The 17391-nt window shown below is 48.8% G+C and overlaps 4 protein-coding genes across 4 annotated transcripts; 3 read left to right on the top strand and 1 right to left on the bottom strand.

The window, feature by feature from the left end:
• Window positions 1–1028: 1028 nt before the first annotated feature.
• I303_107794 (uncharacterized protein) lies at window positions 1029–3025 on the top strand (the record flags this gene model as incomplete). The annotated part of the gene is made up of 7 exons (XM_065969668.1): window positions 1029–1203; window positions 1267–1288; window positions 1383–1418; window positions 1497–1599; window positions 1695–2247; window positions 2347–2444; window positions 2558–3025. 7 exons carry the CDS (start codon window positions 1029–1031, stop codon window positions 3023–3025), a joined length of 1455 nt encoding a protein of 484 aa, XP_065825740.1.
• A 455-nt stretch (window positions 3026–3480) lies between these two features.
• On the bottom strand, window positions 3481–9802 carry I303_107793 (uncharacterized protein; the record flags this gene model as incomplete). The annotated part of the gene is made up of 6 exons (XM_065969667.1): window positions 3481–4515; window positions 4585–5208; window positions 5265–5512; window positions 5581–6458; window positions 6523–9113; window positions 9182–9802. The coding sequence occupies 6 exons, from the start codon at window positions 9800–9802 to the stop codon at window positions 3481–3483; spliced, it is 5997 nt and encodes a 1998-aa protein (XP_065825739.1).
• Window positions 9803–11128: 1326 nt separating this feature from the next.
• I303_107792 (uncharacterized protein) lies at window positions 11129–13654 on the top strand (the record flags this gene model as incomplete). The annotated part of the gene is made up of 7 exons (XM_018411060.1): window positions 11129–11516; window positions 11590–11736; window positions 11799–11956; window positions 12019–12307; window positions 12383–12585; window positions 12663–12965; window positions 13067–13654. The coding sequence occupies 7 exons, from the start codon at window positions 11129–11131 to the stop codon at window positions 13652–13654; spliced, it is 2076 nt and encodes a 691-aa protein (XP_018259728.1).
• A 353-nt stretch (window positions 13655–14007) lies between these two features.
• On the top strand, window positions 14008–17104 carry I303_107791 (uncharacterized protein; the record flags this gene model as incomplete). The annotated part of the gene is made up of 13 exons (XM_018411059.1): window positions 14008–14470; window positions 14592–14715; window positions 14795–14859; window positions 14934–15012; window positions 15070–15137; window positions 15196–15305; window positions 15368–15431; window positions 15526–15819; window positions 16125–16211; window positions 16273–16468; window positions 16539–16619; window positions 16684–16928; window positions 17016–17104. 13 exons carry the CDS (start codon window positions 14008–14010, stop codon window positions 17102–17104), a joined length of 1965 nt encoding a protein of 654 aa, XP_018259727.1.
• Window positions 17105–17391: the final 287 nt, after the last annotated feature.

Below are 17391 nucleotides of genomic sequence, written 5' to 3'. Positions count from 1 at the left end.
AGGCATACGAATGACCGTGCTTTGTGTGTAGGATGAAAAGCGCTCGGCAAGCGAGACTGGGGAGACGGCGGAGAGCATAGCCTCAAGAGACAAGCTTGGATGCTACAGATTGGACAACATGAGGTATTTGATGCTCGAGGCGAAGCAAACTTACCGGATGGTGGTGGTAACCTAGTTTCCATCCTGTCTATTCCGCTTCTTCACTTGCGACTAGATACCAAGTTGATTGTTTGTTTACTCAAATTACACTTTGTAGGACGAGCTTCCTACCGCAGATTGTGTTCGGCTAAGCTGATGTACTGTCGAAGGACGTTGTCCTGTATATCCAAGTGGATCCGTTAAATTCACTTGCTTCTATTTGATGTCTCAACCCAAGAACGATGACATTCCACATTCGAGTAGTTGTGCAGTTGTGCAGTTGTGTGAGTTTGTGATGTCACTTTGGTGGCGGTGCATATTTCGCGGGTTCCATGACACCGTTTGTTGTTTTCAGGAACACGTCAAGATGGTCGCTTCACCTAATCTCGCATCTCATCCTGTCGCACTCATCCGCGCCGATTTCATCTTCATTAGACACATCCTGCTACGTTATACTGTAGAGGATTCCTATGAGTGCCGAAACCAATGCATGATATCGCTATGAATCGAGCAGTCAAGGCATCCAGCACTGGCAGTGATACATTGCATTCGGGCATCAAGTCTATATTGGCTCACCGAGCTTCCGCTCACTCAGACGTGACCGCTCCTCGTAATCTCTGATCCCGCTGCCCATCCGACGATCACAATGGTGCCCTTCTGCTCTGAACGCTACCAAAGTCCATGCATCCATGGACTATGACCACCTCTGCACATCCACGTGGTGTGACACAGAAGCCCAGATCCGACGGAACAGGCGCGATCGGTCGAAAGCCGAAGTCCAATATGTCATGTCTATGCTGAAAGTTGACTTGTCTCCCGACTGTCCTACCAATATTCCTAAACACTGAGAGCTGTTGTGATCAATAGACAGACAACCTTAGGGAGTCATCATGTCGAAGATGATCTCTCGGGCAAGATACTTGCGTCAGTTGTACCCGTTCAGAGAACCGTCCACTTCGATCGACCATCTGGTCATTGGTGGAGGTGCAGTCGGGCTGAGCGTAGCAGCCGGTCTGGTGAATACAAGTGGGAGGGATAAGACGACTTTCTTAGTCGAGAGGCGAGGTCAAGTGAGTCTGCCTTGAATTTGTTGGTCTGTATCTGTGGGTGATCGCGCTGATCCCGTAGAGAAGTTAGGGCAAGAAACCACGTTAGTATAGTATGATCTGTAATTACCGTCCGTGGTCATGGTTAAGCTGATTGACATCACTTCTCGTCAATCGGCATTGCCCCTCGGTAAACAGGGCGAGGAATTCAGAAGTGATTCATTCCGGTATATAGTGAGCTTGATCATATTCTGACCTGTCTAAATCTGCTTTGCTTGACCCAGCTCAGCTAAATGACGGTCTGTTATTCAGTTATCCTCTGGGGAGTCTGAAGTCGAAATTATGCATACGCGGACGAGATCTGCTTTACGAACGATGTAAACGCTTAGGTATAGAGCACAAGAATACCGGGAAGGTGGGTCAATGTCTCCCACCTCCTAATCGAAGCAGTCCCACGACGGTAAGCAGAGTGATGGCGAGTGGGTGCTGATCACCAAGTGCGGTTTGCAGATCGTAGTAGCCACTTCTCAATCGCAAATACCCTACCTAGAGAAACTCCAAAGACATTCCCAACATCCATCCTTCCTACGCAGCCCTGACGACCCTTCCTCTTCCTCAATATTCACTCGGCTTCTATCAGGCGAAGAAGCTCGCGAACTCGAACCAGACTTATCGGATCGAGTTTGTAGAGCACTTATGATCCCCTCGACTGGGATAGTCGATTCTCAAGGTCTGGTAGATAGCTTATCGCGCGAGATCGAAGAGCCGGAATACAACCAAGGAGCATCATCTGGCGCTACAAGTGAGGACAGGGGAGAAGGTGTCATTGTTTTGGGTACGCGAGTCGTAAGGATAGATAAAGAACAGAAAGGCGATGGATGGGTAGTGCAGTTGGAAACTAATTGGGAGGGACTAGAAGAGGGTCAGAAAGGTGATGTGGAGAGTGTACGCGCGGACGTGGTTGTCAATGCTGCGGGGCTGGGCGCGGTAAGTCTCACGGAGGGTGTGCATGTTGAAGGGCACAGCGAAGATAGGGATACAGTCAAAATGTATGCTGTCAAAGGTGAGTCTGGCGTCATGGCGTCCAGATCCTCTTTCTCGAGGGTGTTCTCAGTCTGTCAATTACGAAGCTGAATTCATGGACGGCATGGGTGTCATCCAGGAAACTACATGTCGTATAAGGGCCCAGGTGTCGGAAGTGTATCTCGACTGATCTATCCCTGTCCCAGTGCCAACATCGACCATCTCGGTACTCATCTCGTGAGTTGTGAATCCAACTATCGTGCTGTCATCAAGTATCAAGTCTCTGCAGTTCGGACGTACGAAGGATGACCTCGCTGATGTGTTTCGACTGATCTTACCACTCATCGTAGACACTAGACTTGAACGGCAATATAAAATTCGGTCCAGACGTCCAACCTATCGGATCCACCAATGAATCTTCCTCTAACCCAGAATTCTGGGAAAAACACTTATCTCCCAGTGATTCCCCCGACCTCATACGACAATTCTCAGAGAGCGTATTGGATTATCTGCCCTCTATCAATCCCGATAACTTGCAACCTGATTACGCAGGTATCAGACCGAATATAGCTCCTCCAGGATCGGGTTTCTCAGATTTCCTCATCAGACATAATTATAACCATAACCATGATAGCAGTGGAGGGAGGAAAGGGTTCATAGAGCTTTTAGGGTTTAATAGTCCTGGTCTGACGAGTAGTTTGGCAGTAGGTGAATACGTCTCTGATCTGGTGGCGAGGGAGATAAGGGGCAAGTATAGTAAAATAGGGAAAGGACGTGAGAGGAGGTTGGAGCATCTTGCGAAAGGCTGGGAGGGTTAATATGGATACATTATAAACGCACAAATACAGGTGAAGTAAGCCACTGTATATTGGAATCATTAATGAGAATGATCGTGACAATAACGGTCTTGTAAGGGTAGATCATAGATTATCATACTGCCCAGCTGTCGTATAGGCATCACATCGACATGCGGTCCAATGGACTGCTCGCTCTTGCCAATTTTTCGTTTATGATGGACACGCAATGCGATGAAAATGCATGTGCTCGTTATAGAACAAGCTGGTACTACAATACTAGATATACAGTGATACAATACAATACCATGCAACGGGGCATATTGATATGAGATCATGGTACAATGCAATAAGTCAAAGCCGACTTGCTCCTCCAGTCAACATATTTGCCTTGAATTGCCAACAAGTTGGACTTCCCTTCAAGCTTGCGAGATCGTGCAAAAGACCCTACTCAGGCCCTCTGTCTTCTATGTCCTGTCTTAACCATTCGTGTGTTGCAGTTGCGGTGTTGGAGCATCCTCACTTGCGAGCCGAGCAGTCGGAATATCTAACGGGGATTCCATATTGAAAAGCATCATTGGCGTGTCTGAGCCCCCAGCTCGTTCTTTGTCGTGGTGGGCATCAACGTCTTCATTCGCATTATCGTCGTCGTCGTCGTCGTCCTTATCATCATCGTCGATACCGTCGTTCTCCAAGTCCGTTCTAGGAGAAGTTTCTTCTACTTCACTAGATCTCCGACCTCTCTCACTGGTTCCATTCACGTTGAAATCCGGAGCGAGCAAATCAGAAGCCGAATTCGACTTTCTCATCGATGTACTCTTTTTCACATGATCGTCCATTCTTATAGCCGGGCCTGTACTCGTGCTGGGTCTTGACTTATCTCTTGAATGCCTTGATCCCAGGTCCGAACTCGGATCTGAATTGTCCGTCGACTTCGACTTGGAATTGGACGGCGGTTCATCGCTTGATCGTCTTATAAACTCAGGTAATTCCACCGGACTATTCATCCCTTCGACTGTTTGTCCTTGTTTCTGACTTCCATCTTGCCCTTCGGTTACTTCGGTATCACTGGCACTAGCACTAGTACCAGTCTTGCCGGCTCCGGGATCGAGAGCATTCAGATTGGTTGTGCTTGTGATCAGAGGTGGAGTCAATTTAGGTACACCTTGACGTTGATTTTCTTCAGACTGGTTCACATCCTTGACCACTCCATGCAGACTATCTTCCCTTAGACTTCTGGCAGCAGCTTGCAACGCGACATGACGGACAACTTTCCATTCCCTATCTTCCCTCTCGCCTTCGTACTCTAATACCTTGATATAAAGCTTCAACTTCGCCAGGATCAACCTATCGTGTCGCAGTTTATGCAGACACTCCGTCATGTGGTTCGACAGCTTATCTCGAGTCGGTTTTAGGAAGGGGGCGATAAGTGAGATGTTGCGGATCAGACTCATAGTCGCACGCAAGGATTGGTCGATAGGTTCAGCTTTCTTTCGCAACTCGGCGAGGTGTGACTATATTTATGAAACAAACAGGTCAATGATCACCGCTATTACCTATGACTACAAGAGGACAGTACTTACGTATATCAAGGAAACGCGCGAAGTGTGGATATGCGTTGGCTTCTCCTTGACACTCGTCCGGTCCGATTCGCTGGTCTCTGCTTGGCCATTCGGTAAAGATGGTAATGGAAGTTTGGCGGATCCCGCTTCTCCTCGTCCAGCAGCAAGCTCAGCTTTGACGACGCCGAAGACCTCTTCTAGCTGTTCGCCCTCATGCACTACCTCGTTGGTCTCGTCCACATCGAGTCTACCATTCGATCCCTTGAGACTGACACTGACACTAGGATTGTGATCATTGGTGTTTCTTTCGGGCACAGGATTGTCGATCTGTGCAGAGGACGACGAATGATCAGGTGTTAGAGGACGTGCCGACGCATCGCCAAAGACAGCTTTCTTAGCACTTCCCGGCGGGATATGGGTAGTGTGCGCATCTCGGAGTTCTCGTTTGTGCGATGCAGCAGCAGCCGCTCCGGCGAGAACGACTTGATCTTTCCTCATTGACGGACCCTTCATTTTCAGATTGACAGTTTTGAATGTCGCTGCGTAATTGATCAGGCTGATCCATTCGTTCATTTCGGACGCGTCCGATGATTGGAGAAGGTATTGTCGTGATTGCGGCATGACAAAACGGAATGTGTTCGGGTACTACGTTTGATCACATCAGCGCACATCTCTCGTCGGCAGAGGATACAACGACTTACAGATGAAAAGCTGCGATCGAAGACGGCTACGCAATCTTTCATGGAAAAGACTTCATCAGGCTTGAAAGTGGTTTGACGAGGTAAGAGCAGTTGACCGGCTTTATCTGTTCCTTCGAAGGTCTTGATCTGCTCAAGGAGGGTCAATGCCCAGGTGGGGTCTTTGAAGAAGAGTAGCTGCGACGAAGTAAGGATAACACTCCATGATCTCCATTTACGAGAAGCTTTCTTGGAAGAGTGGTCTGTGTCGTCTGAAATCATCATTGGAAGGTGTCAGAGGGCACGCCTGCAAGGCTCATTGTCAATCTCTGGAGCTCACCTTTCCTGGACAACAGACCAACTTTCACGACCCGCAAAATCAGATCCTCGGCTTTATCTAAATCTTTTGCCCCAACCGTATTTCGTCTCGGTGTCGTCAACTTTCCAGAAACTTTTCTCTGACTGTACGGCGTCGAGGTGATATACGAAGGTATGATCAGGTTATGGGCCGAAGCAAAAGCTTTGCACAGACTATCTAAATCCAGGAAGGGCCTTGTACCATGGAACGAGAATGGATCGTTTCTCAGCAGTCTTTCATCATCTACCAGGTTGGGATATACTCGTAGAGTCCCCAATAGACCTCTGACAATCATGTGATATACATCGATCTTGGTCTTTCCACTAGCGGGACCTAATGGTACAGGTAGACCGCCTGAAGTGAGCGTGGTAGTTGACGGTAAAGACGCGGAAGTGATGGTTGGCGCCGGAACGGGAGTGGAAGGACCGAAAGTCGAAGAAGTGGATTCATAGCCCGATGAGCGCTTGAGTTCGGTGTCGTCATCGATGAATACGAATGGCGTATAAGTGATGTTATCGAAGAACGCTTCCAGAACGATAGGGGAGACGCCATCCATACGGGTGTTTCGGACGTAATCGACTTTAGTCATTTTGTTCTTGTTCGACTTGTTGAAAGCGTCGGTATGCAGCATCATCATTGAGAATGCAAGCACGTAGGTGTTATCCTTCGACCCGAACAAGTTGGGTTCGCATTCTTCATAACGTCTCGAGAACGCTTCGATCACTCTATCGATCTGTTGGGTTTCTTTCGGCAGACTCATATGCATGAGAAGTCTTCTCAGCGCGACGTCCAATGAATTGTGGGTGAAGTCGAATGTCGACATATACATTTGTAAAGCTTCGGTATGGAAGTCATCACCACTAAGCAATAAACAATCATGTCAGCCATTCGTCACCTACACCACTTGTCACGAAATTTGCCCACCTTGAAGCAAGGACATTAGCGATCTCGTCCCGCCCAACAGTACAGACGATCCTTTCTAGCCAGACTGCGGCCGACTCGTCTCCATCTCTCATGGCAAGTCGCTTGATGTCCGAATTGTTAGGCGAGACCACAGCCGATATACTGCCTGTGGAGGGTCGAGGGCTCGTGCCCGGACTCAAGAAGCCATTAGTGGTAGTAGTTGTATTCGAATCCTCCCAACCAGCAAATCCCTGGTTATTTGTGTAGGAGGAAGAGATAGAACCGCTTGATCTTGGAGGCAGAGGGAACAACGAGTTTTTCGGACTTGACGGACCGGGAGATCCACCACTACCAAAGAGCCCGTTCGATAACTTGTGAATGGTGCCGGGTCGCCTCCTGGGTGGAGTGGCAGCAATGGGGAACAAATTTGGTGAACTCGGTCGTTGAGGGGGACCAAAATGATAAGATGTAGGTGCCAACGAGATTGTCGATGCTCGGACACGAGTCTTGCGTGTCGTTTGGCTCTCTTTCTCCTGCGAGAGTTCCGGCTTATCACGCGTATCATGTCGCGAATTTATGAGAGACGATAAGGGCGGCGTGAACGATGATCTCGGAGAACGATCACCTGCCAAATCATGGCTTAAGCGGGAAGTTTCGTCACCAACCGATCTACCTCTCAGTGCACCAGCAGTAGATGATGCCATAGATGAAGAGGACGTGGAAGGCCTCATCCTCTGGCTTCTGCCGATCTCGTTCGCCCCTCCCTGTGTCGATATATTGCCAAACTCATCGATTTCGCTACTGCCTTTTCGGAGTAAGCTGTTACTTCTGCTTCGATTGGTCGATTTCGAGAAGACAGATTTCATACGCCCAATGATGGCCGAATTTCCTGAATTGGATCGATCGCCAAGTTTGGGTCTGGAGGGCGTTCGTGGTGATGCCGAGGCAGAAAGAGACAGCGATGTTCCATTTGGAGTGGTAGGCCGGGGTAACGGTAAATGTGGATTAGAAGACTGAGGCTGGGTTTTGACGAGATTTTGGGGTGGGCGCGGTGCGTCCGACCATGATCGCACTCGACCTTCTCTGACGGTTGGTGGAGCTTTTAGAGGGGATTGCAATGTTGGTATATCTTGTTCGGGTAAGATATCTAAGGGAGTCGACAAGGACGATTTCGACGAATTCCGATATTCTCCAGCTTCCATCCACGGTCGTCTTCCCGGACCCCAGTTGCTTCCTTCAGCTTCAGGCGTGCTAAAGATGATTTCTTCCTTCTCGCTTTGAGGTGTCGACACCCATGGGCCGCTCCCAGGTATGAAAGGAGAAATAGGGTCGTGAGCCGGCAGGTTGTAGGAGGATGATTGCGATGATAAGGCCGTGTGATTGCGCATGCCTGCGTTTGGTATCGCCATAGGCACTACAGGCAGGGGATGTCGTGGGGCTCCATCGTCTGTTCCTCTGTCGGACGCCCGACGTGTAAAGATACTGTCACCTCTAATAGGTTCACTTAGCGGAATGGATGTTCCGGTCGAAGGTGAGAGAGTGTACTGCGACCTCCGTGGAGTAGGTTGTTGCGAGTCGGACTGACTGACCTCCAATGTTCGGCTAAGTCGATCGCTTGCCCTGCCACCATCGACCACCTGGTGACCAGGTAGAGGTGTTCTATGAGGATCGTTCATAATTGAGTCGGCTGATGGATGAGCGTCCACCTGAGTTTCCGATGTTTTCCGCTTGACGGCTTTTCTCACCCCCAACCACTCCAAAACACCTCCACTAGACTTTCCGGCACTTGCACCCGGACTGCTTTCGCTATGTTCCACCTCAGGCATTTTGTCATGGTGTACGACAGGAGGAGACTTGCCAAAGAAGCCGGATAGACTTCTCGCTCTTCTGACGATTTTCCGTTTTTCCTCCACGACAGCCTGATCCTCCGTCTTTTCTACTATGGGCGTACCATTTGGCTCCACGAATGCAATCGTGGGGATAGGGCTGGGTGTGCGCGAAGGAAATGGAGAAGACACAGATTGGGTCTTTGAAGGCACAGGCGGAGGAGGCGGTGAGTCTGTGTTTGACTTTGTTGATGGTAACAATGCTGATGGTAAACCTAGTCCTATGCTGGATTCAGGTGCAGGATTAGGGTTGTTGCTTTGCGACCTTTTCTCTTTGTTCCCATCAAATTGGCGGGAATAGCCTGTAGCTGACCTGCTCCTTCGCTGAGTCAGCGGGGGCTTCTTGGGTGTTTTGGATAATTTCCTTGGACTACTCGGGGTTACTACTATTCCCTTTGGTAATTCGGGTTTGGTGAGTTTCAAAGAGGATCCAGAGTTTTTGCTGGGTAGAGGTGGAAGTGCACGATCGACATCTACCGGCAATGGCGGTTGTGATTTGTCGACTTGCAAAGACGGGATCCGGGGCGAAGAGGATTGAGAGGCGGATATCGAGGATGTTCGCGGCTGAATGTCAGGCCGGTCATTGGCTAAGGACGACGAAGATGATTTTGAGGTCGGTTTGAGCGAGGAAGAAGGATCAGAAGGCTCGGGTGGTGCGAACGGATCGCGATCGCTTGCTGTGCGGGAGAAAGTTCTCGTTCGAATAGAGAATGGTTGTGGTGGAGCCTGTGGAGTTAGTTCGCGCTTTGTAAGCTCAGTCTGTGCCTCGCCAGATCAGTCTAATACGGACTCACGATTTTTGGCTCGCTGAGGTTTATCACTTCAGAAGGGGGATGTTCCAAGGATGCTTTACGTGTATCATGCTGCCGTATGCCCAATCCTTTCAGAGTGGAGCTACCACCCAGATCCGACATCCTCATCACTTCTCCATCTTCCCCATCGCCTTTTGACCTTCGCTTCTTCTTCTTCACCGCCTTTTCCGGCGTCCCATCTATGGTCAAAACCTCCTCGGCCAAAGCATTGCTGCTTTGGCGCCCTCCTTTCACATTGATTTCGCTGGACCCATTATCGACGGACTGCCTTTCTTCGCTTTCACTGCCTGCAACCGGCCCCAGTGTCACGTCCTCTTTGCTGATGAGGCTATGACTGCTTCTACGCCTGTCCCGCTCTACCGAGCCTTTTTGAGTAGGGGAGCTGCTGATATGTTCGGCATCGACGGTAGCGTTAGGAGTCGGGCTGGGCGGGATGTTGGGTGAGCCCAGGGTGATACCGAACCATGATCTGCGCTTCTGTGATTTGGCTGTACTAGGGGGTGTAGCTGGTGGAGGATCCGGTACAGGTCGAGTGGGTACTAGTGGGCGCACTGGACGCGGTCTCGAAGGTCCAGCTTCGGCATTCGTGTGCGTATCGTCCATCGTTGCTCAGCTAGCGTTCCATCCGGGATTGTCGAGAGGTCATTGAAGTATCAAGTCTCGCTGCGGATACCCTTCGGACAGTCGGTAGCTAAATTGGTGGATGTTGGTCACTTCTTGACCACATATGTGCTTTTGTTGTTGTCAAGCAGATGCACTTTTCTTAATGATGCGCTGATTTTACGGTAAAATATGATTGCGTATCCTTGCAAAGTTAAAGTAAAAGTGTCCCAGTTCGCGTCGATCCCGTCCGTCGCTAGCTCAGCGACAAAGAAAGGAAATGTCAAGCTGTCCTTCCGTCTAATCTAACAAGTCTTGGTGATCTGAGTATGATAAATGCGATTGGGATGACATGTCAGCACTGCCTGGTGAAGTCATGCATCTCAGTCGCTGCGACATGACCCAGTTGAGCCCTCTGAAATTTAATGTGGATATGTGGATTCCAGCGACAGGACAAAGGCGGAGTGACCCCATAATTCGACCGCGCCAATCTATCGAATTGCCACGTGCCGACCTATGGCTGGGCCTGGACCAACGTCATCCATCTATCCGGTTAAGCTTATTATCCAGCAAGGGCTTTTGCGGACTTGCCTTCTCCTACTCTATTGCGCAGAGGAAGAATAGTGTCAACTACGGACGAATAACATGCAATCCAGCCAGTCTTGAGCTAGCATCATGCTCTACTGGGCTTCAGTTCCGGAAGAGGACGAGTTGTCTCACAAGTCAAAAACCCGCCGTAGGTTCTGGTCGGTGACTTTGTCCGGGACTGAAAGCAAGGGATGCCCATCGACGACGACTTCGCTACCAGTGAGAGACGCACTCTATCCACATTCGGAGCCAGCCAACATTCTTTGTCCCCATCGGAGCCCGCCGATAGCTAAAGCAAGTAGATGACCTCTTGGACACGTTTTCGAAGTCATGGTCTACTGCTAGCAACCTCACCTCGGCGTCTTTGACCTCAACTGCTTCCGCGGCATCTGGCGGAAGTCGCCGCCTTAGAGAGACAATTACGGCGATCCGATCGATGATGACGAAAATGCATGTCAACTCATGTCGATCGATAAGGTGAAGCCTATTCATCTTGTCTCAATCAGGTAAAATGATATCCAGATATCAGGATATGAATCGAAGTTGACGTCAGCTTTCCCGGGTGAATGGAATCGCAAAAGATGAATTCAGTCTGCCTTGTTCTTGTTTGGTTCTTGGTCCTGCACCTAACCATTTCTCACATTCAAGTACATCTTGATGTTTGCTATCCTGACTAGGGTGTGCACTCGATCTCGTATATATAGTCATCCTCAATTCATTTCCAGACAGGCTTTTTCGCGTATGCCTCAATTAACACTGTTCTCCGATCCAAATTCCAAATCATTAGCTCTTTCACCTAAGAAACCTACCACCTCACATTCTACTTCGACCTCGAGGAATAATTCTGGAAGTGCAGTAGCTGCTCGAAAAGCAGCGTACACTAAGAAAGGAGACGAGCCTAATTTGTGGGAATTGCATCATATTCAAGAAGACATGGCTGCCATATCGAAGAAACGACATGCTAAAGATGAGGTGGAATCGCCCTCGAAGCGAAAGAAGCAGCAGACTGATGAGGGCGAGAAAGAGGAGATGAAGGGTCAGCCAGAGTTGAAAAGGGGTCATTCGCCTGAAGGGGGTGGTGCGGCTGGAGAAAAGGGAAGTAAGAAGAAGAAGAATGCTTATGAGATCAGTGAGTTCCCGCCCCGCCTCTGGCTTCTGGTTACAGTGCTGGTGGTATTGATGAGTGCAATTTGTTTGGATAGAGGGGAAGATCGCGACGGAAGAGGACGCTGCTCGGACGGACGAAGATCCGCCTATGAATCAGCTCGAACGACTGATGGAGAATGGCCACAAGGATGAGGAGCAGGGTGATAGTGTCGTATATTGGATGAGAATGGAGGATCTGAGAAGTGAGTGCTCCCCATCAACCATATTGGGCTGCAGCAGCTGACTTGGCATGACTTAATAATAGTTGAAGATAATACGGCTTTGTATCAGGCATCGAAAAAGGCCAAAGAGTTCGGTGTACCTCTGATCGCACTGTTCGTCTTCAGTCCTGGTGACTACAAGATCCACGATAGGAGTAATAAGAAGATAGACTTCATCTTGAGAAATCTAAGTGTCTTGAGGGTAAGTCAAATTATTTTATCATCTTGCCCGTTCTGTTTCGTCACCCACACCTATTTTTGTAGACTGAGCTGCATAAACTCAACATTCCGCTTCACGTTGCATCTTACGATAAACGATTGCAAATCCCACGACGAGTCATAACGGAAATCCTCCCTGCTTTGGGAGCGAAACATCTATTCGTCAATATAGAGTACGAAGTAGATGAGCTTCGACGGGATATCGCGACTGTCAAATTGGGTAGGGAGAAGGGAGTGGATGTTCAGTGTTTGCACGATCGATTGGTCGTTCCCCCAGGAAAGATCAAGAGTCAACAAGGCAAACCTATGAGCGTGTTCAGTCCTTGGCAGAGGGGTGAGTCCAAGTCTGACTCACTTCAATCTGTTGCTCACAACGCTAATCTTTTTTTCTTCTTTTGGCATACGACAGCATGGGCGAAATTGTTGAACGAACAACCCAAATATTTCAAGATGTCACCAATACCTCAAGGCAACGACGAGTCCATTAAGTCCAACGATCAATTCTCGAAGCTCTTTGATGATGAGATACCGGATCACATTGAAGGGTTCGAGTGCCCCGAGAGTGAGAAAGTATCGGAAGTTTGGCCGGAAGGAACGGATAAAGCGAAGGAGGTGAGTTATGTCTTTATTTCCTAACTGCGGTTCATTCTTCGAGCTGGCATGCTAATCATACGTATAATGCGGTATAGCTTTTGTATCGATTTTTACATACGAAGCCCCGTCAAAGCCAATTTCAACTCGTTTCGCCTTTAAATCCAGGGGCAGAAGAGTCGGAGAAGGATTCGAGAGTCAATCAGTATCAGAATGGGCGTAATCTGGTCGACGGCGATAATTCATCGAGATTATCGCCTTATCTCGCGGCAGGGGTGATCAGCGGAAGGATGGTTTTGGATGAAGCGAAGAAGCTGCGGAAGGGCAAGCTTGAGAGTGGAAGGGATACAGGTATCGGGATGTGGGTCATGGAAGTTAGCTGGAGGGATTTCTACAATCATGTGAGTATAGTTTCGGCAGGGAAGCGGACACCGACGCCAGCTCTTCTATCAGATCGGCTTGAGTGCTGTCCATGGAAAGCTGATGAAAGTGTATTTCGCAGGTGATGGCAACCTGGCCACGAGTATCGATGGGTCGGCCATTCTTAGAAAAGTTTGCAGACGTACAATGGGAAACTAACGAAGAACACCTTCAAAGATGGAAAGACGGTACAACCGGATATCCCATCGTCGACGCCGCAATGCGAGCTTGTAAAGCTAGGGGATGGATGGAAAATAGAGTCAGGATGGTCGCTGCCAGTTTCCTCGTGAAGAGCTTAATGATTGACTGGAGACTTGGTGAGAAGTATTTCATGGAGAGCTTTATCGATGGAGATCTGGCTGCGAACAACGGTGGATGGCAATGGACCGCATCGACCGGAACAGACCCTCAACCGTTTTTCAGGATATTCAACACCATCACCCAGTCGGAGAAATGTGATCCGACAGGGGCGTACATCCGGTACTGGGTACCAGAGTTGAAGAACCTGAAGGGTAAAGCGATACATGATCCGTACCATCATATGCCGAGCAACGAATTTAAGAAACTGGGATACCCGGAACCGATAGTGGATCATAAGAAGTCAAGAGAGAGGGCGTTGTTCAGATATAAGAATGTAGGAGAAAAGGAGAATGATGATCTGGCTGATTGAAGGCTTCCACTGGGGCTGGGCTCGCAATTAACCTGTAGAATATGATAGGTATATGTATGTATTTGTTTTGCGTGAATAGGACGATGCGAGGGATTTGAGATGGGTGCCACATTGTAACACCGACTCAAATGATGTGAGATTGTGGTTGTCGGACGTCATCGGCATGGCACACATAACCGACCAAAAAATGTTAAGACAGACGTTTCTGATGGAATAAGTTATATTCTCCTTGAGTTGATTGTCGGATCATCAGGCATAAGCGTCCTTGTCACCTCCCAATCTCGACAAGCCGGACACAGCAGGAACCATAATTCATAGCAAAAATCAAAAGATAAGATAATATCATCACCAAAATGGCACCCATCGCACCCCCAGCACACATCGTGACCCCCTCTCAACCCTCTGTTCCCGTCTCCGTCCCCGTCTCCGCTCCATCCGCACCTTCATCCCTCTTATCGCGATCTCAGAAATTTATCGAAGAGAACCAACGATTGATCTTGCTGGGATGCGCGGTCTTGGCAGCTTCAGGAGCCGGGTATTACCTGTACTCAAGTAGATCGGGTGGTTCGGCAGGAGGATCAAGCTCGTCATCGAAAGATTCTACGATTGGCGGAGCCGGTGCCGGATCCAGCTCGAGTGCTTCGAAGAAGAAAAAGAAGAACAAGAAGAAGAGCAATAGCAAGTTCGTAGAAGGGGAAGGAGATAAGGGACCTTTGTTGGAGGAGATCGAACAGCCTAAATCCGAAAAGAAGGTTGAGAAGTCTGATTCGGCTACAGCCCCTGCCTCAACCGAGAAAGAGATGGATTTCTTAGCTGGTGAGTTTGAAACCGTAGAACAGTGGAAGGATAGAAAGATCATTGCCGGTCATCAAAGGGAGAAGAAATCGTTGCTGATGCCTTGCCATACTTGATTTGTACCCGCATTTGGGCTAAACAGATATCCCAGATGCTGCTACATTATCATCTATGGACGATACAGCGAGAAACAACCTTGGATCTTCGCTCAAGGATAGGGGAAACAAACTGTATTCTAAGAAGGATTTCCAGAAGGCTGTTGAATGGTAAGTGTCTATCTGTTGGTGATCGATCAGCAATTTAGGGATACAGCTGATATATCATTGTCATTTCAACTTTGTATAGCTATACCAAAGCACTCGAGGTGTCAATAAGGAAAGATGCGGTATTCTACTCGAATAGAGCTGCTTGTGAGCTCATTTGACTTTCCTGGATCGGTTATTGGTTGGTGGGATATATCAACTGATCAGTTGGCATATTCTAGGTTACACCAACTTCTCACCTCCTGAATACGCCAAGTGCGTAGCTGATTGCGACGAGGCTCTGAAAATCGATAAAACCTAGTGAGCGGGTTTCCCTGTTTTGCAATCTGTGGAGTTTCAACTGATCAAGCGATACAGTGTCAAGGCGTTGAAGAGACGAGCTACCGCTTTAGAGAACCTGGGTAGGGATGAAGAAGCTGTCCGAGGTGAGCCTATAGACCGCACTACATAGCAAGTCAAAGTCACTGACAGCCAAAATCACAGACTTCACCGCTACCACTATCATCGAGCGATTCCAAGATGAGCAAGCTGCCATGTCCGTTGAGCGGTGTCTAAAGAAATTGGCTCAGAAGAAGGCCAAGGAGATTCTTGAGGTGAGCCGGTTGCCGCACGCATCATTCGTCAATCTGCCGCAATTGACTTGTTTGTTGCTCAGACTCGGGAACCCAAATTACCTTCACCTACGTTCATCTCAGCATACCTTTCCGCCTTCCGAGCCCGTAAGTGTATCCTTTTCGGTATCTCAGCTGCAAATTCACCTTTTTGTCATTTTGAATGGAGAGCTGACTAAATCGGGTGACGTGTTACGATTAGATCCAAAACCATCTCTCCCTGAAAATCCTTCGCAAGGGGATCAAACCCTTCTATTAGCCTTCAACGCACTTGAAGCGGCAGACTACACCCACGCAGTGACGTTCATCAATGAAGCTATCGATCAAGGTATCTCATGGAAAGATGGGGAAGCCGAAGCGCACAATTTGAGAGGTACTTTCAAGTTCTTGATTGGTGATTCGGAAGGCGCGAGACAGGACTTGCAGAAATCGTTGGATATCAAGCCGGACTTCGTGCAGAGTTGGGTGAAGATTGCTAGTGTACATATGGAATTGGGTGAGTTTTTGCCGATTCTTTCTCCCTCGCTTCACCCTTACTTTCGCCTGCCTTTTCCTTCCCCGCCTCCTTGACGCTTCCGGCCCCCGGCCCCTGCCTACTGATCCCGATCTTCCCCTGCCCCCTTCCCTTCCCTCCCCTCCCCTCCCCTTCCTTCCCCTCCCTTCCCTCTCCTCCCCATCCCTCCCCTCCCTTCTCTTACCGCGCGCCGCCAGCTCCGTCTCCTTAAGTCCTAGTCATGCTCTTTCTGCATTAATCTACCGGTTGGCCCCTGAACCCAGACACTGACCATAAACGCTGTCCAGGCGACTCTGCGAGTGCTTTCGGCGACTTCGAGGCTGCTATCAGGCATAACGCCGATGACCCGGACATCTACTACCACAGAGGTCAAGGTGAGTCCATGCCACTTACTCAGGCAGAGCATCAATTGATTGTTGACATCTCTGCGCGCAGTCTACTTCATCATGCAAGAATTCGACAAAGCCATCGCCGACTACGACAAGTCGACTGCGCTTGACGGAACTTTCATTTTCACACATATCCAGGCAGCCGTCGCCCAGTACAAGCAAGGAAACGTTGGATCCAGTATGGCTGCGTTCAGGAGGATTTTGAAGGAGTTCCCTGATAAGGGTGAACCAAGCAACTACTAGTGAGTCTGGCTTTTAAAGCGCCCTTTTTACCTGCGTTGTCGGAGAGCTCATGAACGCGAAATCGTATAGCGGAGAACTTTTGCTTGATCAACAGAAATTCCAAGAATCGCTCGAACGATTCGACCGATCAATCGAACTTGACAAAGAGAGGTGAGAAATTTTTTTACGTCATATGTGATTGACCAAGTTGACAATGGGTATCTTCTGATTGCAGGAAACCTCGAAACGTTTTACCATTCGTCAACAAAGCTTTGGCCTTGTTCCAATGGAAACAAGATATAGTCGGCGCGGACAATTTGTGTAAAGAAGCTTTGGACATCGACCCCGAGTGTGACGTAGCTGTGGCGACACTCGCTCAGCTGAGCTTGCAACAAGGAAAGATCGATGAAGCTATTAAATGGTTCGAGAAATCTGCTCAGTTGGCCAGGACAGAAGGCGAATTGATCAATGCTATCACCTGTGAGCTTTCTTTTCTCCAATGATATTTAGATCGTTGGGCTGGGTCATGAGTCTGGCTGATTGATTGATTTTCGGGGTGATTTGTAGATGAACACGCAAGTAAAGCTCAAGTGCACTTCTTGAAGAATTACCCGGAGTTTGCTGAACGATTAAGTCAAATGGCTCAAGGGATGTGAGGTGCTTCTTGGTCGAAATGGTGGATTGGAAGAGGACGGAGGGCGGAAGTTCAAGATGGAATACGATACGCATCACAAGCGTGTCTGCAGGTTTATGAATACGAATGTCAGGATGAGGTGATCGGAATAATAATTTAGTTGATATGACTTGGGGGATCTGATGATCGACCAGAAGATCATAATTCAATACTTGGCATTCGGTCATATACGATACGTACCCGTATTCACGATGCAACTACTCTACATTGGCGTGTGAGAGTACACTGGGGATGAATCTAGCTGGGAGC

The sequence above is a fragment of the Kwoniella dejecticola genome, chromosome 10 (assembly GCF_000512565.2).
Source record: "Kwoniella dejecticola CBS 10117 chromosome 10, complete sequence".
Taxonomy (NCBI): domain Eukaryota; kingdom Fungi; phylum Basidiomycota; class Tremellomycetes; order Tremellales; family Cryptococcaceae; genus Kwoniella; species Kwoniella dejecticola.
The sequence above is the reverse complement of the archived record's forward strand: the minus strand, read 5'-3'. Positions and strand labels throughout refer to the sequence as shown.